At 43.1% G+C, this 27,359-nt stretch overlaps 1 protein-coding gene across 1 annotated transcript in view; it reads left to right on the forward strand.

Moving 5' to 3' along the window:
- The first annotated feature begins 16,045 nt into the window (after positions 1–16,045).
- The window catches only part of TTC22 (tetratricopeptide repeat domain 22), a 39,420-nt gene continuing 28,106 nt past the window's right edge, over positions 16,046–27,359 (forward strand). The window contains exon 1 of the mRNA XM_033915482.1: positions 16,046–16,721. Within this exon, the coding sequence (XP_033771373.1) occupies positions 16,158–16,721 (564 nt within the window). The 5' untranslated portion in view covers positions 16,046–16,157. The remainder of the gene's footprint in view (positions 16,722–27,359) is intronic.

Genomic DNA, 27,359 nt, shown 5'->3' on the forward strand with positions numbered 1-27,359 from the left:
CAGTAAGTTTATTGAATGTAGGGGCCAGTGGGTTAGTATTTTTTGGGGCCCCCACAAAATGGCGGGAGAGGATGAGTGGAGGTAGATAGATCCCGTAAGAAAACTGATAGGTCGGATAGCTAGACCCACCCTTAAACCACATGTCCATAATGTACATACCTTCATCAGTAGGTCTAGGGTTGTCAATAGTAAGAGAAAGCTTAATAATTTGTGCAGGAACACTTTTCCTATAACAGTGTCCAACCTTATGAAGGGTCATACAAGTAAGCAGTGATTTACCATTTTGGTCCACTGTTTTTCAGAGTATTTTCTAGTTTATAAGCCCAGTCAGTATTAATATTCCACCCTACCACTCCCCAGAATGCACACTTATCCCCCCAACGTAAGTCAGTAACATATATATATATATGTCCTTAGTTTTAGGAATCTCTGAGGACCAATGGCACAGCCTTGGGATATCAATTGATGAACAGTCCACAATGTCACAATACTCAAAGGAGAAGGTGGCAACTTGCACACTGCTGGAATTATACCAAAGGGTAGCATACTATCGGTCTTTTCTGGATTCCAATTGAAGGACAGCCTTTGCGAGGGAGTAGTCCAGCTTGACGTCGTGTTCGCAAAGAGGTGTCGGGGGTGCTGTTTACAGCAGGAGTGTCATTTACAGATGGGTATGGGCAGAAAGTGTCGTGAACCCAGAACACATCATCCCTGTAGACCCAGTTAGAAATGATCCATACAGGGAGAAAAACTAGCAGCAGCGGTGCCAGTAAGAGAATGATAAAGTTGGTAGAATGCTGCAATGAGATCATCATGTTGTTCCACTGGAGGAGGTGAAATCTGCGCAGGGAAGACTTGCTTCTGGGGTTTTAGGTTAACCCTCTTCAAGCGACTTGCGTGGATCCAAACAGGAAACTCCTCAGTGAGTGCAGCGGGCCTGGTCACAGCGATCACAGTAGTGGGAAGGCCAAAGGGGAAATCTGTCTGCTTCCGATCCTTGGAAAGCTGCTGGATAATCACCAGGCTGGAAAAAATGGGTAGGAATCTGTGGAAAGAAAGGAGAAGTGCAAGACACGTTTCTTTGAACAAGCCCTAATATTTCAATTAGCTTTTGGACGTATACCTCCTGTATCAAGGGAAAATCTACCCATGGGGCGGGGAAAGGTCATCCCGTGAGAATCTCAAAGGGAGAACAGCCAGATGTCTGTGCATACAGAAAGAGATACTTGAAAAGAAATGCTTGAAAAGCATTCCAAATATCATTCAGCAGCTGTACTCCAATGTGATCCAAATAAGAGATAGAAAACAAGAGAAACCATGTTGCCTGTACTGAATGTGGCAACATGTAACAATACCAATTCATTCACTTAGCATAGCCATGGCAAAAGAGAGACAATACTCACTTACTTAAGGTTCTTAATTGAACAATCCAAAAAGATATGTTTTTTCGTGCTTCATATAACTATTATGCACTTCAGAGAGACCATACTGATGTACTGAATGTATTCAGAAATGTATATTGAATGGATCATATGTAGGGAACACCACGAAATAAACGCTGCATAAAATAAAGCTTTTTCTTATAACCCCTAACTAAACTATATTCAGAATATAAAAGCTATAAGTAAAAGAACATTGCGCAGTTAGGCTAGTAAGAAGTGGAAAAAGAGCTCTAGAAGTGGCCAATATTATGTATCCTTGGGTACCCACTAAACTAAGACAAGTAGACATGACACAGACAAAACATAAAGTTTTTAAACGTGGAGCTATTTCTCCATCTGTCAAGTGTGCAGGGCTGAATTTAACTCTGTAAATAAACACATTGATATAAAAAAAACCAAAACAACAAATAATGTATATCATAACCATCTCATATTTGAAAAAAGGCATAAAGCTAATGTCTCTTTGGAGCGTCTCTATCTCTGCAGTGATAAAGAGGACCCTTGGAAAACATTAGAAATATCTGTGCCAAAATGGATCTGGGATGGCTATGTATATTAAATTAGCAACATCCTAATTTCAGCTAAAACAATAGAAAGGAATTGTATTTTCCAATTTATTTTCAATTCACAACCGTGCCAGCTGTAATTATTGAGCTATATATCTCTGTATCAAGGAGCAAAAGGTCAAGAATGAAGATATCACTAGCAAGAAGTTAAAATGTCGAGCGAGCACTACGATAACCAATACCATGATATTGGGCAATGAATAAGGGAGAGCTAGCAGCTGGTATCCAGGGTTTCCCCTCTTTGCACCAAAGTCCGTCCAAAAGGGCGGCTTTGGGCACCTGCCAAACGCCAAGCATCAAATTCAGAGGAGGGGGTGGTAACAAAGGACTGAAGCTGTGAAAAAAGAGAGGAAGAGAATCCTGTTCACCCTTGAGACCCAAAAGCCTATTTAAAAGAAGGGCTTGAACATCGTGAAGAGTGTGAAGGGTAATGGGGTGACCTAGGATCAGAAAAGTAACCATCTCTACCACCATAGCACAAGCAGCCAGGGAACTTGAACAGGAGTGACTATAAAAAAAGGCAACAGAGCGTAACTTACCGCCATGTTCTCCCTTCATGGTGTTACAATAGTCCCAAACAAAGAGATAAAACATGTGGGCATAAGCAGGAAAACCCAAACTTGAGCTAGAAACCAAAGCACATCTTAAATGTCCAACATTTCATAAGTCCATCTGATAAGAGCAGTCATTTCAGAAACCAGGGTCTGTCTCAAAATCTGGTCATAGAAGGAACAAGCAGAGATCCATTGGCGGCAGTGACCAATCATAGCAAGAAAAGTAAGCATGTCTTTCTTGGTAGCTGGGTGGGGCAGATTTTCCTCTGACCATGAGACAGGACAAAACCCAGGTATTTCACTTCAGATTTACACCAGTGCAGTTTATTTCATGACACCTTGTGACCACACACAGACAATCATTATAAAAGGTACAAACTATCAGCCTGACAGGTCTCCTGAATTATGGAACACAAAAAGTTGTACAAAATAAGAATAGGACCATGAGGGGCAGTGCATGACTTGTAGAATAGCCCGAAGGACATTCCACACTAGGTATACTGTTGCTTAAAGGTGAAGGCAGCCTCACCAAAGGGACTAAAAATAAAACATTCTTTAGGAAAATGACAGAAAAAAAATCATTGGCTGCCGGTGGAATGGTGGAAGAAACATAAGGGCAATGAGAATTACCAAAACATTAACAGCCCGAAAATCTAGGACGAAACAGGGAATGCCATCAACTTTGACAACAAGAGCGATGGGCGTATTATAAAAAGAGATGGTGGTTTTGATAATGCCGGAGAAAAGTCAAGAGACGAGCAGTGGAATCTCACCTTACTGCTTTATAAAACCAAGAATGAGTAACTTCAAAGAAGCACTATAGGGGGTCAGTGGAAGCCCAAACAGAGAAGTCTGGGGGAAGGGACAAAAACATTCATGCACAGACCCTGATAATGAAAGCAAAGAACAGATTAGCTTTGCTCTGCACAAGAAAGAAAACCTTTAAAACGGAATTTTTTTTCTTTTTCTTTTTTCTTTTTTTAACTACAAGGGAAAGATCTTAGACTGATTCAAACAGCGCATTCAATTCATTCCACATAACAGCATGTCCTACCTCAGTAGTAAACATTGGTGACACAGAAAGATGGGAGCTGAAGGAAAAATGTCATACACACACACAGCCGCACAAGTCTCATTTGTCTAGGAGTAAGTGCCTTTATGACTCATTACAAAAGCAATATAACAATGCAAAAATATTCGCTTATCTTACCTTATAAGCGAGGTACAGTAATAAGAGACAATAAAATCTTATACTCTATAAAAGTGTTAACCTTACAAATGACAGAGTGGGCAGGGGGGTTCTATAAATAATTTCATTCTTTCCGAAAGAATGGCAGCTGCTTATATATATGAGGGGTGCTTACCGAAAGTACCCCGAGATTTTTCCCAAAAAAACTCCATAATAGAACCCAAAGCTTGAACTTAAAATAAAGGGTTGGGTACAGGTCACCACTACCCAGTGAGTATTAAAGAACAGAAAAATTCAGAAATACTCACAAAATATTGGTGATATCATCTGCCCATCGCGGACAAGCCCCCAACTGAAAAGGAATCAGGTCCCAATTCCTGCCCCATACTTTCTCTGTCTCTGTCATATGTAAGTCAGGTACCTGGGGACACATCTTAAAGACCAGAAACCATCTTTCAAATATGTCCGTCTTTTACTATGAGTTTCACATCTTTATACGAATCAGGTTTGTCAGCATGTGATGGCATGTGACGTAAGGTCACATGAAACTTTAAACACATCAGCATTTTTCCTATCTAGAGATTGAAGTCCACAGAGGGTCAGAAAAAGCCTTAACCAGCAGAGCTTCTTAACTAAATCTGTCTGTAAATACGGCTTAACAAAACAATTGAATTCACTTCACTACAACTCTGTTTAAACATTCATGTCAAAGAAAGAAAGACAAACATAGATGTCCTTATACCATCTTCAAAGAAGGGAAAGATAAACAGGGCCTACCTTTGCATCTTTAAACAACATATGCCTAAGGACACTTACTAAAGTTCTGATACGTGTCCGTTCAAGTATATAAGTGCTCTGAGTCTTATTTCCTACATAAGAGCCACAGTGAGATCATTTTGGGACCATCATTGCACTTATAGGTCCCTTATTACACATTTTGTCTGATCTTGAAACAAAAAAAATCATCCTGCTTGTGCTTAAATATTTTTCTCTCTCATTGATCAACTATTAAATATTGCATTTATCTTATTCGGCATGGATGATCAAAACTCGCTGTGGCTCTTATGCAGGAGATAAGACACTGAGCACTTATATACTCATATATTTATTTATAAGGAAGAATAAATACTAAGACTAGAGAATATAAAAAAGGAAAACTAGAATTCTGGATGAATTAATTAAAGAAGCTCTTAGTGAGATGACAGCAGAAGAATCAGAGGATATTTTTATTGCACGGGTAAGTTTTATGGAGAAATATCCTAGTTCTGCTCTACACCCTTTACTGGAGGAGAAGCTGGTAGGTTCTGTGGATGCAGAATACAAGTTCAGATTTAATATTATATGGGGGAGCATATGTACGTATGTTGGAGGGCTGAAAAGGAGATTATGGCTTAGTGGAGCCTTAAAAAAATGCAATCTCTAGATGCTGAAGCCTTCACTGCTGCCTTTACAGCAGTTATTTGTTGGGGAGTGGAGCAGAGCCTGAGCAGCAACCGTTGGCAGGTTTCTCTCAAAAACGCTAACGATATACATGGGTTGATTCATAAGTCATGGCAACTATTTTTTTTTTCTCTTGAAAATGTGCCAACATTATCATATAAAACATGTAATAATAAAATTCCCCCCTCCCTACACCTTAAATTGATAAATATAAGGGAAACAATTTCAATTAATCTTTACAATATTTTGTTAATGGTTTCCACACATCCTGAAATTTCTTAAAATATCCCCGTTGTAATGCAATAAACCTTTCCATTTTATAGATATGGCATAAAGAGTTCCACCAAAAGTTATAATTTAATCTCCTCCAATCCTTCCAATTAGATGTGATTTGCTGAATGGCAACACCAGTCATTATAAGTAACAATTTATTGTTGTTCGCAGAAATCTGACTTTTTGCTCTCATTTCCATACCAAATATCACAGGATCATAGGATAATGCCATTGGATTATCTAATAAATTATTAATTTGGTCCCAAATTGATTTCCAAAAATTCATAATAAATGGGCAATGAAACAATAAATGATCTAAAGTTCCTGCTTCCAGATGACAATGCCAACATCTATTAGACAAAGAACTATCTAATTTTTGCAACCTAACAGGGGAATATATGGGTGGGAGGGATGGGAAAGGGGAAGAGGTAAGAATTTATGTAATGTACCAATGATTGTTTGTAAGTGATGTACGTATTTATTGTTAATGTGAATGAATATATTTAACACTTAATGTAACTTTGAAAATGAATAAAGAATTTTTTAAAAATGACATTTGAAATCATCATTTTATTATGGCATGCAGTGTACATCACGAACCACAAAGTACAAGAACAAACTGTTTAGCTGTTAACATCCTTCAAAATGGTAGTCTCCCAGGTTGTCTTGTGTGAATGATTCATGCAGTACAGGAGAAACGTCCAGAACTGTTGCACAATGCCATAATCCTACATGACAAGGCCCTGCAGGATGTTAATAGTTAAACAAACTCGCTCTCAAGCCGATTATATGCTTGGTGTAGTGAGACAGCTAACATTTATTCCTTGTTTGTTAATAAAACAATAATTTCAAATGTCATGTCATATATTAGGTTTCCAGTGTTGGCACATTTTCGAAAGAATAGAAATACTTGCCATGACTTATGAATCAACCCCTCTATTCAGGCGTGGGCAACCACGACCCTCGAGGGCTACAACCCAGTCGGGCTTTCAAGATTTCTACAATGAGTATGCGTGAGATTGATTTGCATAGAGTGGAAGCAGCCCATGCAAATTAATCTCATGCATATTCATTGTGGAAATCCCGTGAAAACCCGACAGGGTTTGTGGCCGTCCAGGACCGTGATTACCCACCCCTGCTCTATATCTACTGAAATTTAACCTGTTTAATTTTGTTGTTACTTTGGTTGTATATATCAAATATCTACCACCTAAATCAGGGGTAGGGAACTCCGGTCCTCGAGAGCCGTATTCCAGTCGGGTTTCCAGGATTTCCCCAATGAATATGCATTGAAAACAGTGCATGTAAATAGATCTCATGCATATTCATTGGGGAAATCCTGAAAACCCGACTGGAATACGGCTCTTGAGGACCGGAGTTCCCTACCCCTGAACTAAATGAAATAAAAGATATTACCTGCTACTGGTTTGTTGTTCTATGTCAGGGGTGTCAAAGTCCCTCCTCGAGGGCCGCAATCCAGTCGGGTTTTAAGGATTTCCCCAATGAATATGCACGAGATCTATTTGCATGCACAGCTTTCATTGTATGCTATTAGATCTCATGCATATTCATTGGGGGAATCCTGAAAACCCGACTGGATTGCAGCCCTCGAGGAGGGACTTTGACACCCCTGCTCTATCTGTATGATGTTAAGACAACTGGTAACTCAGACCAAGAAACAAACCCATCCCACCCTAGCCCTATCCTAACTCCGCCCATCCTTAGCCTTCTGAAATCGCTGAGTCAGCAACCACCTATGGAGTCCAAGGCCATTGGTCTACCAGGAAATCTTTGCAGGATGGAGATTGGGAGTTAGGGAGACTGCGACTCTTTGACAGGCTGGTATCTTAATGCATTCTGCTTCATTTTTTCAATCAAGTTCCTTATATTCAACTTGATGTATTTTATCTGTTCTACGTATTACTTCTTTCCCTAATTTTAGTCACACAAAAATGATATTCATCTAAGTTCGTATTATCCGAAGAAATATATATGTGCCTGCTGCTCTTTACTTTCCATAAACGGAGAAAGAGACCTCAGTGTTTCTCCAGAATACTCTGAGGAAACTTTCTATGGCAAATACTCAGTTGCCATAGAGAAATACATCCTAGGTCTCACAAAACTCCGTACTAGTTTTAAATCACTATCAAATATCTTAAAATTTGATTTAAACATTCATAGTAGGCAAGGCACTTATCTTGTCAATCTTGTCTGATAGTACTGCAAAAAATCCCTGCGGACTGCAGTCCAAAACCTAGTGCAGATCCCTGCATCCAGGAACTAATATTAGATATCATTCACTGCTTCATATAGATATCCCGACAGGCCCTGTTTCGCACATCGGCTGCATCAGGGGATTATTCTCATTGAAGCGGCAGCTCTTCTTTTGAGAATAATCCCCTGATGCAGCCGATGTGCGAAACAGGGCCTGTCGGGATATCTATATGAAGCAGTGAATGATATCTAATATTAGTTCCTGGATGCAGGGATCTGCACTAGGTTTTGGACTGCAGTCCGCAGGGATTTTTTGCAGTACTATCAGACAAGATTGACAAGATAAGTGCCTTGCCTACTATGAATGTTTAAATCAAATTTTAAGATATTTGATAGTGATTTAAAACTAGTACGGAGTTTTGTGAGACCTAGGATGTATTTCTCTATGGCAACTGAGTATTTGCCATAGAAAGTTTCCTCAGAGTATTCTGGAGAAACACTGAAGTCTCTTTCTCCGTTTATGGAAAGTAAAGAGCAGCAGGCACATATATATTTCTTCTGATAATACGAACTTAGATGAATATCATTTTTGTGTGACTAAAATTATTGAAGATATTCAGCTTGTGTAGAAATTTACTTCTTTCCCTGCCATGCCGGTATTTTCTGCATTATATTGTAAATGCTTTCTGTCCTTATCTGTTTTTAAGTCCATTATTCTAATTTGTATTTTATCTGTATCCCATGTATTAGCTCACCTTGTTGTGAACCGCCTAGAACTTTTTCGGTATGGCGGTCTATAAGAATAAAATTATTATTATTACGACCTATTAAGCTACCAGAGACTTTTTACAGGGCTTTTTTTCTTCTCTCTTCCTGTCAACATGTGAATCAGTCTCTTTCCACATGCTAAGGTGAAGGCAGATAACTTTCTATCCAATATCCAGTACTATTTAACTGGTCAGGAATGGCTCCTGGATGGTTAAATATGTTTGGCCAACTAACCACGAATATTCAGGGAGGAGACAGCTGGCTTTCTCTGCTGACTGTTAGCAGTTCATACAAGACAAAGGGGAAATAAATTCTTCCGAAAATTGGGAGCACAAAGTTTAAATGTCCAAACAATAGATATGGTATATGTGAAACTCCCCTATATTTGCATTGTCACCGTAAATGCGTATAACCTTGTTTCAGATCAATTCATCAAGAAAACAATATGCTCAGAGACTTGGAGACCATAACCAGGGAATACTCCCCATATACAGCCTCTCCATCCAATCATAGTATATTTCTCGTAATATTTGACACAAGAACATAAGAATTGCCGCTGCTGGGTCAGACCAGTGGTCCATCGTGCCCAGCACTCCACTCACGCAGCGGCCCTCTGGTCAAAAACTAGCACCCTAACTGAGACTAGCCTTACCTGCGTACGTTCTGGTTCAGCAGGAACATTGTCTTGAATCCCTGGATGGTGTTTCCCCCTATAACAGCCTCTGGAAGAGCGTTCCAGTTTTCTACCACTCTCTGGATGAACAAGAACTTCTTTACATTTGTACGGAATCTATCCCCTTTCAACTTTAGAGAGTGCCCTCTCATTCTCCCTACCTTGGAGAGGGTGAACAACCTGTCTTTATCTACTTTGTCTTGAGTCCCTGGAGGGTGTTTTCTCTTATAACAGACTCCGGAAGAGCGTTCCAGTTTTCTACCACTCTCTGAGTGAAGAAGAACTTCCTTACGTTTGTACGCAATCTATCCCCTTTCAACTTTAGAGAGTGCCCTCTCGTTCTCCCTACCTTGGAGAGGGTGAACAACCTGTCTTTATCTACTTTGTCTTGAGTCCCTGGAGGGTGTTTTCTCTTATAACAGACTCCAGAAGAGCGTTCCAGTTTTCTACCACTCTCTGGATGAACAAGAACTTCTTTACATTTGTACGGAATCTATCCCCTTTCAACTTTAGAGAGTGTCCTCTCGTTCTCCCTACCTTGGAGAGGGTGAACAACCTGTCTTTATCTACTTTGTCTTGAGTCCCTGGAGGGTGTTTTCTCTTATAACAGACTCCAGAAGAGCGTTCCAGTTTTCTACCACTCTCTGGATGAACAAGAACTTCCTTACATTTGTACGGAATCTATCCCCTTTCAACTTTAGAGAGTGCCCTCTCGTTCTCCCTACCTTGGAGAGGGTGAACAACCTGTCTTTATCTACTTTGTCTTGAGTCCCTGGAGGGTGTTTTCTCTTATAACAGACTCCAGAAGAGCGTTCCAGTTTTCTACCACTCTCTGGATGAACAAGAACTTCTTTACATTTGTACGGAATCTATCCCCTTTCAACTTTAGAGAGTGTCCTCTCGTTCTCCCTACCTTGGAGAGGGTGAACAACCTGTCTTTATCTACTTTGTCTTGAGTCCCTGGAGGGTGTTTTCTCTTATAACAGACTCCAGAAGAGCGTTCCAGTTTTCTACCACTCTCTGGATGAACAAGAACTTCTTTACATTTGTACGGAATCTATCCCCTTTCAACTTTAGAGAGTGTCCTCTCGTTCTCCCTACCTTGGAGAGGGTGAACAACCTGTCTCTATCTACTAAGTCTATCCCCTTCAGTACCTTGAATGTTTCTTTAGTTGGTGAAATACCGTTATTCTTTACAAAAGTGGAACACATCTATTTGCAGGTTCTGAGGTGATGAATCACGTTTCGCCCCTGCGTCAGGAAACTCCCGCTAGATGAGAATGGGTGTCACAAAGAAGGTAGCATTTTTGACAGACGGATGCCCTTTGAAGACCACATAGAATAATGAGAGACCTGCTTCTGTTCTTTGTGACACCCAGCAAAGGTGAGACCTGATCAAATCTCATTTTACCAATCCAGCTGTGGCCATCAGAGATCACTTGTGACTCATAAGAGGTTTTCTGACACCCCCTTCAGTGAACCGTTGACACTCCCATTTGAATCATATCTGATGTGTTACATTTTCACTATTACTAATATATTCAAAATATTAGTCACACATTACTTTGTCCATAATTGGGTTTATGATGGTATATGACATAATCCAGCTCCTGAAATGACTTGGAGTGAAGTGTCACCCTTCAGTTGAGTGTTACATCACCTTCCTCATGCTGAACTCAGAGGAATGCTACTTAGATTGCCGTTCACTGCATCGTTAGAAGAGAGAATAGGAATATCTTTGCTTTCCTGGTGTGATTATGTAAAAGGTTCTTCCTTAACGGGTGCTAGAATATATGTGTGTGTGTCTGTCTTTATTTTTTTTTCTCTCTCCTTAGCCGCTTTCTGTATTTCTGTCTGTCTTTCTTTCTTTTTTTTTTGCCTTGGCTGTCCACTACCACCCCTTGACTGCTCCCCCTGTCCATTCTCCCTTCCTTTTACCTCCCCTGTGTCCTCCACCACCCCATCACAGCTCACCTTATCCAGCAGCAGCCCTTCTCCCTTTGTTTTACCTCCCCCTATCCATCATCACCTCCTTCCTGCTCTCCCTGTCCAGCAGTAGGCCTGTCTTCATTTTTCTGCCCCCCCTGTCCATCAGCACCTCTTCCCCTGTCCATTAATCCCTTTTTCCTTCTCCCCCTGCCTCCCTTCCTTTTGCTGCCCCTCCATTTCCGTGTGCTGCAGCATTTCCCTCCCACCCCACTTCCCTGTGCAGTATTTTCCTCCCCCCCATACCTTCCTCCTTAACTCCATGCCCTACCATTCGAAGCCGGCAACAGCAGCAAATTTTAAACGCTGCTGCTGCCCGAAGAAGCCAGGCCTTAACCACAAAGCTGGGGGGGGGAGGGTTTTAAAAGATATTGCGTCAGCGGTGGTGGTGGTGGGGTTTGAAAAGCCAACTTGCCTTTTTTTATTGTAAAATGCCATCCGGGTTCAGATGCCTCGGCCAGCAGCCACCGCGGCCGACATCCGCCTCAGGGGGAGAGAGAGAGAGAGAGAGCTTCGCGCGCATGTGCACTCCTATCTGCGGTGCCCTACAGCTCACAGAAAACGGGCGCACGCAGGTGGGAGTGCGCATGCGCGGCTTAGCGTTTTATTATATTAGATGTGCTCTGTTCAGGTGAGAACAGTTAAATTTCTGGGTGCACACAGGGTAAAGCCCACAGCTCTAGTCCTGGTGGAATATCCAGCGGTCAGCAGTGGAACATTTATTGGTCATTCCCTCTCTCAAAATTATTAACACACGGCAGCAATCTATCTTTTCCATCAAAGCTCCTCAAACATGGAATTTGCTTCCAATTTATTTAAGAGAGGAAAAGAATTTGGAAAAATTTAAGAGCAAACTTAAGAGCTTTCTTTTTAAAGATGCATTCAGTGACTAAATGAATTGCTTATGGCTCTCTTTTTTTTATCTTTAAAGTTTTTGAGAGTTCATTTCCTTCCCTTTCCTATTGTTCTTAACCTTAATTGTTTTTCTTAATATTAATTAGATTGTATTTCTTTCCTTGCCTTTCCTTGTGGTTTATTATGTTTGTTTAAGTTGATTTTTATTATGTTTAGTAGATTTAGTCCCTGTGTTAGTTGTGTTTGTTTCCCCTAACTCTGTAATTTTTATCGATTTGTACATCGCTTAGAATTTGGAATAGGCGATTAATCAAATTTTATAATAAACTTGAAACTTGAACTGCATCTTTGTGTGATTGAATGAATGCTGGGCAGGAGGACTTGGCTTCCCAGTCTGTTATTTTATGGTGAATGAATGCTTCCCCCAGGCGGGTGGGTCCAGTACAGCACATTTCCAGCCTTAAAACAGGGGAGCAAATAGCCCATGATCTGGGTAAATGACTATTGGACACTGCCCTCATTATTTGTGTATTTGATATACTCAAAAAAAAAAAAGGAATTGACCCCGAAATATCCACAAAGAAGAAAATCCAGAGAAAACCAAAAAACCTCTGTGGAGTGACGATGTTCCTAAATTGACTTTATTTGAAAGTGTCAAAGTTCCAAAGGTACACTGAAATCATCCACATAAAATAATTCCATCCACATAAGAGCCTTAAAGGACCTAGTCCGCTAGGGATACAGGACCCAACACGGTCCGCGTTTCGACAAAAAGTCTTCTTCAGGGGTCCCTGGGGGTCCTATAAAGGTGAGTACGTGGGAAACAATTGTGTGGTGAGCCGGAAGTGAGACACTGCTTGCATTTGCAATGGAAAGGGGAGATGCCAGCACATTTCCAGCCTTAAAACAGGGGAGCAAATAGCCCCTGATCTGGGTAAATGACTATTGGACACTGCCCTCATTATTTGGTTATGTGATATACATAAACACACATACAACAAGGCTTATTTATTTTATTTATTTATTTGGTTTTATATCCCATCCTCCCAGTGGCATAGTGGGGGGGGGGGGGAGGTCTGCCCCAGGCGCAGTCTAGCTTGGGGCAATGCACCCCTCCTCCTCTCTGCCCCTTCCTACTTCTCCCCCCCTGCTGCGCGCACACCCCTCTTCCCTTCCTCCGGCACTCTCTAACGTCTCTTCTGGGACTTCCACCTAGAAAGTGATGTCAGAGAGGCCACTGAAGCCAACGTGTGCCACCGCACCGGGCGCCGCTCACCCTCGGACGCCACTGCATCCACCCAGGAGAGCTCAGAACGGGTTCCATAATAAAGCCTAATAAAATATAACATGACAAACGTGGCGCGGCGTGCATGACGAGCATTGCACGGCAACCATAGGATGGCAGTGTAGCATGGCAGACAAGCTCATATATACAAGCATAGCCTAGTATGATAGTTAACAACCTGATGTTGGGGAGAGGGAATAAGGCTGACGGTTTCTTTGGGGGTGCCCAATACCCTTGTACCAACTCTGAGAAGAACCAAATCAAGTAAATGCCATTTTGCTTTACTGCCTCCATTTCTCTTTGATAAATTTCTCTGACTTCACTTCTGCCTAGACGTACTTCTAAAACACTTCCAGGAAAAATTTCATTAATCTTACCATGCTAATGGAATTTCGAAAGTTCTCCGTAATATCGCTGTCTGTATGCAGCCTCTTCCTCTGTAAATCGCTCTGAACTGTTTGTGGTATTGCGGTATATAAAAATAAAGTTATTATTATTATTAGTATGTAAAATATTACACTTCCCCCTCCGAATCCGCGGATTCAGCATCCGCGGATTCGGTTAGTCGTGATTTTTAAACAAAAAAACATTTTTATTTTTTGGGCTATTTTAAGCCCCCCCTTAAGCCTTACCTGGTGGTCTAGTGGATTTTCAGGGCAGGAGCGTTCTTCCCACGCTCCTGCCCCGTGCGCATCGCTCATAGGAAATGGCTGCCTTGAGCTCCCGTCATAGTCTCAGTACACACTATATTTACCATACTATGTCTGCCATGCTACAATCTCTCATATCATGTTTGCCACACGATATTGCTATTCCATGTTTTCCACGCTGTGTTTCATCATACACGCTTGCCTCACCATCTTTGCCGTGTCATACTATGTTGGCCATGTTTGGTCTCACCATGCCATATTTTGTCATATTATGTTTTAACCATGCTTGTTAACTGTTTGCTATCTCTGTCAGAGAGTGTGGTGCAGGGGTTATAGTTACAGACTCAGCACCCTGAGGCTGTGGGTTCAAACTCCACACTGCCCCTGCATCCCCTCATTGCCCCAGGTACATTAGATTCTGAGCCCACTGGGACTGACGGAAAAATGCTTCAGTACCTGAACAAATTCATGTAAACTGTACTGAGCTCCCCTGGGAGAACACGAAAGAAAATTGAATAAATAAATAAAATCATGCATCAGATAAATTTACACACAATGATGGCAGTGCATGTCAATTTTAGCTCATGCATATTTATTGTGGGAATTTTGAAAACCTATCTGGCAGGGTGTGTCCTAAGGACTGGAATTAGAACTCCTGGTTTACAGGGAATTGAGCTGGGCAACATTTCACCTTGGGGAAGATTTGAACCCAGATCTTTGGAAGCAGCTAATCCCGTTCAGTCTTCTATCCTTCCCCTCCTCTGGCCCCTCAGCATTATGACAGCAAAATATCCCTGACAACCAGCAGGGAAACAATTTCCACACACTGAGATAGCCTGGAAGACTTTGTCCTGTTCAGTCTCTTTAATTCTTCACTTGGATAAAAATGGACTTAAGAACACCTTCCGGTGACCCTTTTCTAGGCCTAACTGGATTCAAATCTAGACTTGGTGAATTAAAATATAGATCCCAGGCTCAAATGTGTCTTCTAATTCAGTGTTCTTCAACCACCGGTCCATGGACCGGTGCCGGCCCACAGAAATTTCCTGCCGGTCCACAGGGCCGGCATATGCATCAGGCCCAAAACTGTGTTCTTCAACTGCCGGTCCACGGTGCGATCAATGAATTGTTAATAAGATTATATTGTGTGTGTATATATGAAAAATGAAAGGAAAAAATAGTGTTACAATTAGGACTATGGGGGCAGGGTCTGGGGTGGAGATTGGGTAGAGATGGGCAGTGTCTGGCCCACGACTTAGCCCAGTGTTCTTCAACCGCCGGTCTGCAGACCGATGCCGGTCCACAAAATAATTATTTTATTTTTGCTGGTCCATAGGTGTAAAAAGGTTGAAGAACACTGTTCTAATTAACCTAGAAAGAATACTTAACTATGTCTTTGTATCATTCATAAGGATGTGGGGCACAGAATACATACGAGAGGGTGCTGAAAAGAGAATGATGTGGATATGGTTCAATCAATGATCTGAAACAATGTCAAAATACAGAATTTTGTTTTTGCAAATTGGCACTTAACAAAATAACACTCTTTTTAACTACAGTGGCAAAATAATACTGAGAATTTAGGAATTTGGCTGCTTGGGCTGAGAACTTTCCAGCACCCCCTCGTATGTAATAAAAGTGAGCCAAGTATAGGACAATCAAGCTACTGTGACATCACTGAGGAGGTTGGCTCTTATTGGTGGAATGAGGCAATATGACATCACAATCTCAGCTCTGGTTACTATGATTGAGACTCTTCACAATACAAAAACATGCTGAAAAGTTCTCAGCCCAACTAAGAGAATGACATGAATATGGTTCAATCAATGATCCGCAACAATGTCAAAACAGAATTTTGTTATTGCAAATTAGCACTTAATGAAATAAGATAACACTCTTTTCAGCTACAGTGGCAAAATAACACTGAGAATTTAGGAAGTTGGTTGCTTGGGCTGAGAACTTTTCAGCACCCCCTTTTAGCATCGAAGGGATGGGGTACGAAGGGAAGGGAAACTGATCATCACCTAAGTCAGATTCTGTCCAATGACTTGTGTTGTAAATGCCAGCTCTGCGTGAGTGGCTTAGCACGTGAGGTATTCTCTCAAGCAGCCCCTCCCATCCCAAGCTCCTTCCCTCCTGCAGGTGAGTCTCACAAACCAGAATTACCGGTAGGGACGGGAGCCCATCCAGACAGAAAACGGAGAAAGGAAGTGGCAGACCATTAGAAAAGCAACACCCTGAGAGCACACACAGCCAGCAACCATGGACGAAAGCACTACAGTGGCTATCGAGAGGCTGATCGATGAGATGGACTACATTCCCGGCCACTTTCACCTGGAGATGAATTTGAACTGTGAGTCCGGCACACCTGTACGTTTCCAAAGACGAGACATCCAGCTCAAGAGAGACAGCCTGCAGTTCCAGTTGGAGTTTGAGAGCGTGGCTCAGCAGTATGCAGTGAGGAACTTGCTTGGGGTCTTCTCCTTTTACTTGGACAGATTTGACAAAGCCAAGGAAATATTCCTCAATATCACGCAGGAAGACCCAAGCAACCTGAATGCTTGGGCTAACCTGGCCTATGTGTATGACAGACTGAACAAAGAGCAGGATGCTTCTGAATGTGCAGAGAAGGTATCCCTGCTGATGGGTCTGGGTGCCCCCGGTGTCTCGGACGGGGACCCCAGGCTCCGAGCTGCCAGATGCCTGGCAGAGCAGGGCTACGCCTATATCTTCGACGTGGGATTTGTGAGCGAAGAGGACAGAATGGAGAAACTGACCACTGGCATCAGACTGTATGATAAGGCCTTGGTATATGGGCAAAAGGAGGTTAGTCGGACATAATGTGGTGGTGTTGAGGGGTAACCAAAGGGCACGGACTCTTTTATTCTCCTGAACTCCACAGCACTGAGCTGTGCAGAGATGATAGTTTGAACAGTGAAGGTGGAATGTGTGTCTCATTTATTGAGCTGCATTTCCTCCTCAATTATAGAGCTACTGTGCTGGGGCTTTACTTGTTTATAGGGTGCGTTCTCTAGATTCCGACTGGTAAAATTTAGTGAAGCTTGCTTTAGTCAATTTAATTGTGCAGAAGCTGAAAAAGTGCACTTTATATCATTAAATACGGTGATATGGCACCCGCAGGAAAAGTCATACAATGTTTGACAAAGATGAGTATGAAAATGACCGTGAATGAGTGTTGTAAGCAGGTGAATAGCCTGGAAGACAATGTGAGGTTAAACAATAATGCGGCCTTCAGGGGACTGAGTCACGGTACACAGGAAGGCATTCAAAAAAGCAGAAGACCAGTCCACTGCAAGTCCAGAAGCCACCAAAACAGCAGCACAGGAGACGAGGAAACCAAGCAGTGTATGGCGTTCAGTGGGTTGGATTTATTGAATACGAGGAGACTCAACCCGTTGTGTGTTTCGGCTGCTAGGCCTGCATTGAGTCCGGTAAGTAGCGGAAAGATACGATCATAGCTCATTAAGAAAATGCCCAAACGAACTACTCAGGGTAGATGTCTTCATAGAGAGCTGCACTCGGTGGCGTAGCGAGGATGAGAGGATCTTGGGGCGGTGGCGCCCCTCCCCCCCCTCTTCTCCACATACACACCTGCTCCTTCCCCCCTCCCCTGGCGCACACATGTGCTCCTTTCCCTTCTCCCGTACCTCTTTGCTTTTCCCAGTGTGAGCAGGATCAACAACTTGCTGCCTTAGGTGCGTGACCCAGAAGTGACATCAGAGGGAGAGCTGACGTTGACGTGAGCAGCAGGTTAGAGTAGTTCGTGCCGGCGAAGAGGAAGAGGTATAGTGGGGGGGGGGGGGGAAGTGAAGGTGTGTGCGCACCCAGGATAGGAGTGGGAAGGAGCGGGGGAGTGAAGGAGAAGTGCCGGTGCCCTCACCAACAAGGCGTCTGGGGAGGAACGCCCCCCCCCTTCCGACTCTCCCCTTACTACGCCACTGGCTGTGCTGTGTACTATGATCATATTTTTCAACTACTTACCAGACTCCTGATCTAGGCCTAGCAGCTGAAACACGTACCATGCTGCGTCTCCTTATATTCCATAAATTCATCCCCCTGAATGCCATACACTGTTTGCTTTCTTTGTCTCCTCTGCTGTTGCTTTGGTTGCACAGGATGGCATCCCAGTCTGCTGCTCAAACTTCTCCAAGCAGCACCTGTGGGACGATGCTCGAAACTCCGGTGCTGTACAGAACAGCGGCGGGAAATACTGCCAGAACACCACAGCAAAATAACTTCCCTACGCTCAACACTAAAGGCATGCAAGAGTATATGTGTGCTGTTAGCTCTGAGCATTGTCAATTTAAGAGGAACATGCCCGGCGCATGTTTGGCAAACTAGAATGTTCAGGCTGGAGCAATGATGGACTTGTTGGCCATTGTGGCCCCGAGGAGGTAAAATAGTGAAATTGAAGAGAAGGGTTAAATGGTCAATATTCTCAATGGAGAAGGGTAGATAGTGGGACTGCTGGGACCGCTGCTTTTTATTTCTCAATGATCTAGAGCAGTGTTTTTCAACCTTTTTACACCTATGGACCGGCAGAAATAAAAGAATTATTCTGTGGACCGGCATTGGTCCGTGGACCGACGGTTGAAGAACACTGGGCTAAGTCTTGGGCCAGACCCCGCCCATCTCTACCCAATCACCACCCCAGACCCCGCCCCCATAATAGTACTTATTACACCTTGCACGTCCCGTGCCTCATCTGGAAGCCTTCCCTCTGACGTTGCAACGTCAGCAAGAAGGCGTCCGGTTCAGGCGCAGGATGCCCGTAGGAGCCACTGCCCATGGCTTTGTGCACTGAATCAGTTAGGAAGAGGGAGCTGGCTCGAAGATAACGCCGCATCGATTGCACCGTGGACCGGCAGTTGAAGAACACTGTTTTGGGCCTGACGCACGTGCTGGCCCTGTGGAATGGCAGGAAATTTCTGTGGACCGGCACTGGTCCATGGACCAGTGGTTGAAGAACACTGATCTAGAGCCAGGGGTAGGCAATTCCAGTCCTCAAGAGCCACAGGCAGGTAAGGTTTTCAAGATATCCACAGTGAATGTGCATGAGACAGATATGCGTACCAAGGAGGGAGGACTGTGGCTCTTGAGGACCGGAAATGCCTACCCCTTAGCTAGAAATGAGAATAACTAGTGAGATAAATAAGTTTGCTGATGACACAAAGTTGTTAAGTCAAAAGAGGATTGTGGAAAATTGCAAGAGGACGTTGGGAGACTGGGCTTCAAAGTGGCCAATGACATTTAATGTGAACAAGTGCAAAGTGATGCATGTGGGAAAGAGGAACCCAAATTATAGCTACGTGATGCAGGGTTCCACGTTAGGAGTCGCTGCCTGGGAAAAGGATCTAGGGGTCATAGGTTACTTTGAAACCCTCAGCTCAATGTACGGCAGCGGCTAAGAAAGCAAATAGAATGTTAGGAATTATCAGGAAAGGAATGGAAAGCAAAGATGAAAATATTATAAAGCCTTTATAGCGCTCTATGGTGCAGCTGTGTATAATTCTGGTTGCTGCATCTCAAGAAAGATATAGCAGAATTAGAAAAAGATACAGGGAAGGGTGACGAAAATGATAAAAGGGATGGGACAACTTCCCTATGAGGAAAGGCCAAAGGGGCCTGGAGAAGAGACGGCTCAGGGGAGATATGACAGAGGTCTATAAAATACTGAGTGGAGTGGAGCAGGTAGTTGTAGTAACTTGTTTATTCTTTCCAAAAATACTAGGACTAGGGCAGTGGTCTCAAACACGCGGCCCGGGGGCCACATGCAGCCCGCCAGGTACTATTTTGAGACCCTCGGTATGTTTATCATAAATTAATCGCAAAAGTAAAATAAAACAGTTTCTTAATCATATGTCTTTTTAACCATAAATGACAATATTATTATTAAGACTTAGCCAAAAGGAAAGATTTATAAACTATAAAGAGTTTTACCTCATGCAAAATTGTCATTTCTTTAATAAGACATTAACTATTTTTTTTCTGAGGCCCTCCAAGTACCTACAAATCCAAAATGTGGCCCTGCAAAGGGTTTGAGTTTGAGACCACTGGACTAGGGGGTATGTGAGAAAATATTTCTTGACTCAATGTGTAATAAAACTGTGGAATTCGTTGCTGGAGAATGTGGTGCAAGCAATTAGCTTATCGGGGTTTAAAAAAAGGTTTGGATAACTTCCTAAAAGAAAAGTCATTATAAAGATGAATGTGGGGAAATCCACTGCTTATTCCTAGAATAAACAGTATACAATGTTTTACTCTTTGGGATCTTGCCAGGTACTTGTGACCTGGGTTAGCTACTGTTGGAAACAGGATACTGGGCTTAGTAGATTTGTGGTCTGTCCCATTATGGCTATTCTTATGATCTCAAGTGTGACTGAGGTGAAGTATTCTGCTAGCATATGAACATAAGAACAGCTATACTGGGTCAGACCAGTGGTCCTTCTAGCCCAGTTTCCTGTTTCCACTAGTGGCCAATCCAGGTCACTAATACCGGTGTCAGGTCAAAAGCGCGCCGGGACAAAGGCGCACCCAGACAATTGAGCGCAGCGCGGAGGCGCGCGCCGCTCTAAATTACTGTTTTTAAGGCTCCGACGGGGGGGCGTGGGGGGGAACCCCCCCACTTTACTTAATAGACATCGCGCTGCATTGTGGGGGGTTTGGGGGGTTGTAACCCCCCACATTTTACTGAAAAATTTACTTTTTCCCTGTTTTTAGGGAAAAAGTTAAGTTTACAGTAAAATGTGGAGGGTTACAACCCCCCAAGCCTCCCATAACGCCGGCGCGATGTCTATTAAGTAAAGTGGGGGGGTTCCCCCCCACGCCCCCCCCGTCGGAGCCTTAAAAACAGTAATTTAGAGCGGCGCGCGCCTCCGCGCTGCGCTCAATTGTCCGGGCGCGCCTTTGTCTTTTGCACCGTTGTCTATGAACCCTAATACCTGATAAAACCCCAAATAGTGGCAACATTCCATGCTACTAATCCCAGGGCAAGCAGTGGCTTCCCCTATGTCTGTCTGAATAGCAGACTATGGTCTTTTCCTCCAGGAACGTGTCCAAACCTTTTATAAAACCAATTACGTTAATCATTGTTATCACATCCTCTGGTAATGCATTCCAGTACTTAACTATTCTCTGAGTGGAAACAAATTTCCTCCAATTGGTTTAAAAAGTATTTCCCTGTAACTTCATCGAGTGTCCCCCTAGTCTTTGTCATTTTTGACGGAGTGAAAAATCGATCCACTTGTCCCCGTTTTACTCCACTCAGGATTTTGTAGACTTCAATCCTCTCTCCCCTCAGCCGTCTCTTTTCCAAGCTCAACAGCCCTAATCGTTTTAGTCTTTCCTCATACGAGAGGAGTTCCATCCCCTTTATCATGCAGAACATGGACAGACCCTCGCCTGATACAAAATAGGAAACTGAAAGAAATCCCCTCCCCTAGAAACAGAAATGCACTTCATCCTGTACTTTGCAAAAATAAAAAAGTGTTCATTTCAAAAAGCAGTTACATCTCAGGCCCTTTTTTACTAAGCAGTTAGAGGTTTCTACCGTGGTCCCGGGGCACTATATACTCCGACGTTCATAGGAGTTCTATGAGCATTGGAGCAGTGTCGGAACAATTAGCGCTCTGAGCAATTGTAGAAACCTCTACCGCGGCTTAGTAAAAAAAAGGAGGGGGGTTTCAGTCCTTAAAAGTATTAAATAAAAATACAATTTTCTTTTCTACTTTTGTTGTCTGAGACCAGCCCAGTTATTTTTCTAATTGGGCTGGGCCCAGTCTTTTTTTCCATTAGTCAGTCTTCCACATTCTTTTCTAGATTGGCCTTTTGATTTCTTCTTTCTCCCCTTGTCTTCTTCCTTTCCTTCTCTACATCTGTCTTGCACTGATCTTTTATTTTATGTCTCCCCCCCGACACACAAACCCACACTTTTCTCTTCTCTGCATTTTTATTTGCCCACTTGATTAGTCTCAACTATTAGTCTATAGTCTCTTTTTTACTTTTCATCTACCCATGGGCTTTCCCCATCTCCCTCTCATTCCCTCTCCAGCACTCCCATTGCACCCTCTGTCTCTCTCCTTCCTCAGCTTCCTATCCTGCCCCCTCAGCCTTTCACCTACTTACTTCTCTATTCCCATCCCATGTACTCACCCTCTCAGCCCTCATCTGCCCTCCACTGCTTCTCGTCACGTCACCAGCCCCAGCTCCATTTCTGTCGCTCCTTCCTTCTCTTTTTAAGAAAGATTTAGACAATTTCTTGGAGGAAAAGTTCTTAGTCTGTTATTGAGAAAGACATGGGGGAAACCACTGCATAAAATGTTGCTACTCCTTCAGTTTTGGCCAGGTATTAGGATTGGCCACCATGAGAACGGGCTACTGAGCTTCATGACCCATTGGTCTGACCCAGTAAGGCTATTCTTATGTTCCCTCCAGGCCTTCTCTTACCCTATACCCCATACTCCATGTCCTATTGCTTCTCACCATCTTTCTAAACTCATTCTTTCTTCCCATACCGATAATCATAATATGATTTACCTATTAATGTTTTTAATAGGTTACCAAATGGCTACCAGGTTTCAGATCTAGTACCCTTTAGTTTTTCTCTCCACCTTTCCACTACAGCAATTCAAGATATTATCTCTCTCCCTCTGTCATCCAGGATCTCTTCCGTCTCTCATTCTTCTGTCCCCCTATCCAGCATCATCTCTTTTAATGCCCTTTGTCAGCCTAGAGGCCTATGGGAAATTATATCAATCTGACTCTGGCATGGGAAGGCAGATAGACCCTTAGTGCAGGGAAACTGTTTTAAGTATCCCTGATATGTTTTAAGTTTCCCTGATTGAATCATGACTAGCTAAAAGGTGTTAATGTCTGATTAAGAGGGTGCTTAGGACAATGGCCTGCTTGAATGGGACAAAGAAGCCAGAGGCTAATCCCACCACCATGCTTGCAGATATCACACTCTCCTTTGTCAATTAAATTGACCATTGTCTCAAACAGTTTGCAAGTTCTAAACAGAAAGATATTGGGAGATACAATATTTTCTCTAGTCAGAATAAGATTCCAAGGTATAAAAGCCTGTTCTCTGCTCTATCAATCGCTCTCTCTTTCTATCTAGCTATCTCTTGGCTCTTTGCTTGGCACTCTGGTTCTGTCTTGGCTCTCCCTCTCTCTGTCTATCCTTCCCTTTATCTATGGAACACGAAGCTTAGACCATCCCCCTTTTCTCTCTCTCTGGCTCTTCCTAGAACTGCAAGCTTCTATGTCCCTCTTTGCCTCTGAACTCTGTAAGGCAGGGAAACTGCTATGCTCTCTATTTAATTGTAATGCTTAATTGTAATGATTATAAATATTGCTTTTCTGTAAGACTATTTCTATAATATATTCTTTATATAATCACCTCTGGCTGTGCTTCTTATTTGATTCTATCCCTAATGAAACTTCTGTGAAGGTATTGAACTCGGGACCGCGGATTGTAAGGCCGTGTCAAACATAACCCCTCCATCCTTACATTTTATTATCCTTACACCCTTCACCATCCATAATTCTCTCATTCTTTTACACCCCCCATCCAACATCACCCCACTGTCTGTTTGATGCCCCTCACCCTTCTGTCTCTCGTCTCCCAGCATCCAACCTTACTCTCTCCCTCCATCCAGCATGGTCTGTCTCAACCCCAATACTCTTGTCTTTCGTATTGACCATGCCTCATCATGCAACATTGTCCAATCTCTTTCCCCCAACCCCACCCCACCTTGGTCCCACCTCTCTCTCTCTTTCTGCCCCTCTCCTGTTCAAACAAAAAACATCTCCTGCCAGCTGCTGCCATCCAGAGTCCCCATCCATCTTCTGCTCCTTTCTCCTCCCTTCCACTCACAACCCCTAGCTCCATCTTCTACTTTTTCCTTTCCCCTGCCCACCCTCCCTCTCGCCCTAGTCCCATCTATCTTTTGCTTTCTAGTATCTCCTATTTGACTTTTTTCTCTCTCCCCTCCATGTCCACTCTCATTCCCTCTGTCTCCTTATCAGGGGAGAGTGTGGTGCAGTGGTTAAAGCTACAGCCTCAGCACCCTCAAGTTGTGGATTTAAACCCACACTGGTCCTTGTGACCCTAGGCAAATCACTTAATCCCCCCATTGCCCCAGATACATTAGATAGTTTTTGAGTCTGCCAGGACAGACAGGGAAAAATGCTTGAGTACCTGAATAAAATGAATGTAAACTGGTAGAACAGTATAGAAAATTTAATAAATAAATCTCTCCTCTCCATTACTTCCCTCTATATAACTCTGTCTCTATTCCCCCCATATTCAGCATCATCCCTCTATGTCTCTATTCCTTTTCCTTTTTCTCCTGAACTCCTACCCCAGATTCAACATTTCTCCCTTTTTTCTCCCCTGCTCCGTCCCCACAGTACTGCATCTCTCGTTTCTCCTCCTCCCCAGATGCAGCATTTTTCCTCCCCATGAGTCCACATTCTATCCCCCTCACTTTCCCAACTCCTCGTCCCTGCTCTTGCTTCCCTTCTCCTTCCTCTGCAATCTGGCATCTCTTAGGAGGGGGGCACCGATATCACTCTCCATCCCCCCAACTTGCAGGTCTCTCTGTCAGTGATGTAAGCGCTGTCTTGGGCCTGCCTTGGAAGCCTTTTGTATAGAGCTGCTGGCTTCCTGCAAGTTTGGAAGACTGCAGCAAGGCAGTGGAGGATAAGAGAGAAGAGGAAGAGCAATATCATCATGGGGGAAGCCACTGCTTGCCCTGGATTGGTAGCATAGAATGTTGCTACTCTCTGGGATTCTAGAATCTTGCTACTCTTTGGGGATTCTGTATAGAATGTTGCTACTATTTGGGGTTCCAGAATCTTACTCTTGAGATAATGGAATGTTGCTACTCTTTGGGGATTCTGTATAGAATGTTGCTACTATTTGGGGTTCCGGAATCTTACTCTGAGATAATGGAATTTTGCTACTCTTTAGGTTTTGGCCATTGGTCTGACCTAGTAAGGCTATTCTTACGTTCTTACCAAAATCCAACCTCTCCTTTCCGAGCACACAACCAAAACCCTTATCTACTCTTATCACCTCTCGCTTAGACTATTGCAATTTGTCACTCTCAGGTCTTCCACTCAACTATCTCTCCCCTTCAATCCGTTCAAAATTCTGCTGCATGACTTGTTTTCCGCCAGAGCAGCTACGCTCACATTACCCCTTTCTTCATTGGCTCCCCCATCCATTTCCATATACAGTTCAAACTGCTCTTCTTGATCTACAAATGCATCCACTCTGCAGCCCCCCAATATCTCTCCTCACTCATCTTCCCTTATGTTCCCTCTGTGAACACTGTTCATTGAGTTAGTCCCTCTTATCCGTACCCTTCTCCTCCACTGCCAATTCCTGACTCTGTCCCTTCTGTCTTGCTGCACCGTATGCCTGGAACAGACTTCCTGAGCCAATGCATCAATCTCCGTCTCTAGCAGTATTCAAATCCAAGCTAAAAACCCATTTTTCCAAGGCTGATTTTGACACCTAACTCCCATTCACCGTAAGATATTTATGTCCATCCTATCACTCTCTCTGCAAGAAACTCCTCAGCCCTATATGTCCTGTCTGCTTGTCCAAATTAGACTGTAAGCTCTTCAGAGAAGGGACCGTCTATTGCTTGTTAAATGTACAGTGCTGTGTACGCCTGTCAGCGCTGTAGACATGATAAATTGTAGTAGTAGGCTTTGGAATGGGAGGGAAAAGAAGTTCATGGAGAAGTTAGTAGTAAGGGACACCATTTTCTTTGAAAATCTGTTCAGAGGAGCGGCAACTTCCCCTGTGCCCCCCTCGCTATGACTCTGGTTAGAGGCCCACTTTACAAAACAACTTACAAATTACTCATATTCTTCCACAATGAGGTATTGGAGCCATACCTCCAGCGTTTGGTTGTCTGTGTCACACACAACTCCTAAACTGTTGTGATAAATGGGATTTGCACTTACAACTGTTCGTCAACCAGTTTGCGCAGTCCGAGCTGCTCTTTGGACTCTCAACCTGTGTTTTTGAAACAATTAGTATTTAGTGCAGGTTTAAAAGTACAGCAGAGATGAGAAGAATCCATAAGTGATGCCTGTTTTAAAAGGCTGATTGTATTTTTAATTTATTTAAATAACAGCCAATCTGAGCATAGGGTGTCTATCCGTTCCATCCTTATCTGTGCAGCTGTTCAAATAAAGGAGCGTTAACACGCTAACACACACAAACATACAAATGCATAAACATTCATGCACACACACAAATACACATGTTGGCAGATAAAGACCTGCACAGTCCATCCATGTGCAGTATATGTGTATGTATGTTCGTGTCGGTGTTGATGTGGAAGCTCTCCTTTTATTTGAGCAGCTGCACAGATAAGGATGGAATTGATATACACCCGGCTTGGCTGTTATTTAAATAACAATATGAGCAGCCTTCTAAAGTAGGTATCACTTATGAATTAGAACATAAGAAAAGCCTTACTGGGTCCATCAAGCCCATTCTCACGGTGGCCAATCCAGGTCACTAGTACCTGGCCAAAACCCAAAGAGTAGCAACATTCCAAAATCCCAAAGCTAGCCCAGATTTGACCTCTACCCTCCTGCACCTATGCACCTATAGCTCCAGTCTCCGTGAGGATAGTGGGTCTACTTTAAATCGCACCAACGGATCCCACCTAATGGTGAGACCTTAGTTTCTTCCACAGAGCCAGCTTAACCAGCAAGCAAACCAGTCAATCTCCTAAAGCAGTGTTCTTCAACCACCGGTCCATGGACTGGTGCCGGTCCACAGAAATTTCCTGCCGGTCCACAGGGCCAGCATGTGTATCAGGCCCAAAACTGTGTTCTTCAACTGCCGGACCGCAGTGCGATCGATGCGTTGTTAATAAGATTTTATTATGTGTATATATGAAAAATGTATGGAAAAAATAGTGTTACAATTAGGACTATGGGAGTGGAGACTGGGTATAGATGGGCTAGGTCTGGCCCATGACTTAGCACAGTGTTCTTCAACCGCCGGTCTGCGGACCGATGCCAATCCACAAAATAATTATTTTATTTCTACTGGTCCATAGGTGTAAAAAGGTTGAAGAACACTGTCCTAAGGCAGCATTTTGGTTAAGAAGCAGCTCCTCTCAAGCCAAAGAATAGGTCCTGACAGCGATTCAAACCTAAAGAACCAGCAACACATACTTTTACTTGCAGGGTTGTTTGGGGTTTTTTTTTGGTTTTTTTAAAAATAACTCAGTTCCCAGATGAATAGCCATTTTGGCTGGGTCAATGTTTCTGTGGAAAATTACCCATGCTAGGTATATATATGAAACAATATTTCATCTTTGGAAGTAGATGCCCAATTTTGCATTTTTTACAGGATTGTTCTGGGATGATTCATGCTGATAATTTTCAGAATCTGGGAGGGGAGGG

This window comes from Geotrypetes seraphini, chromosome 12 (assembly GCF_902459505.1).
Source record: "Geotrypetes seraphini chromosome 12, aGeoSer1.1, whole genome shotgun sequence".
NCBI lineage: Eukaryota > Metazoa > Chordata > Amphibia > Gymnophiona > Dermophiidae > Geotrypetes > Geotrypetes seraphini.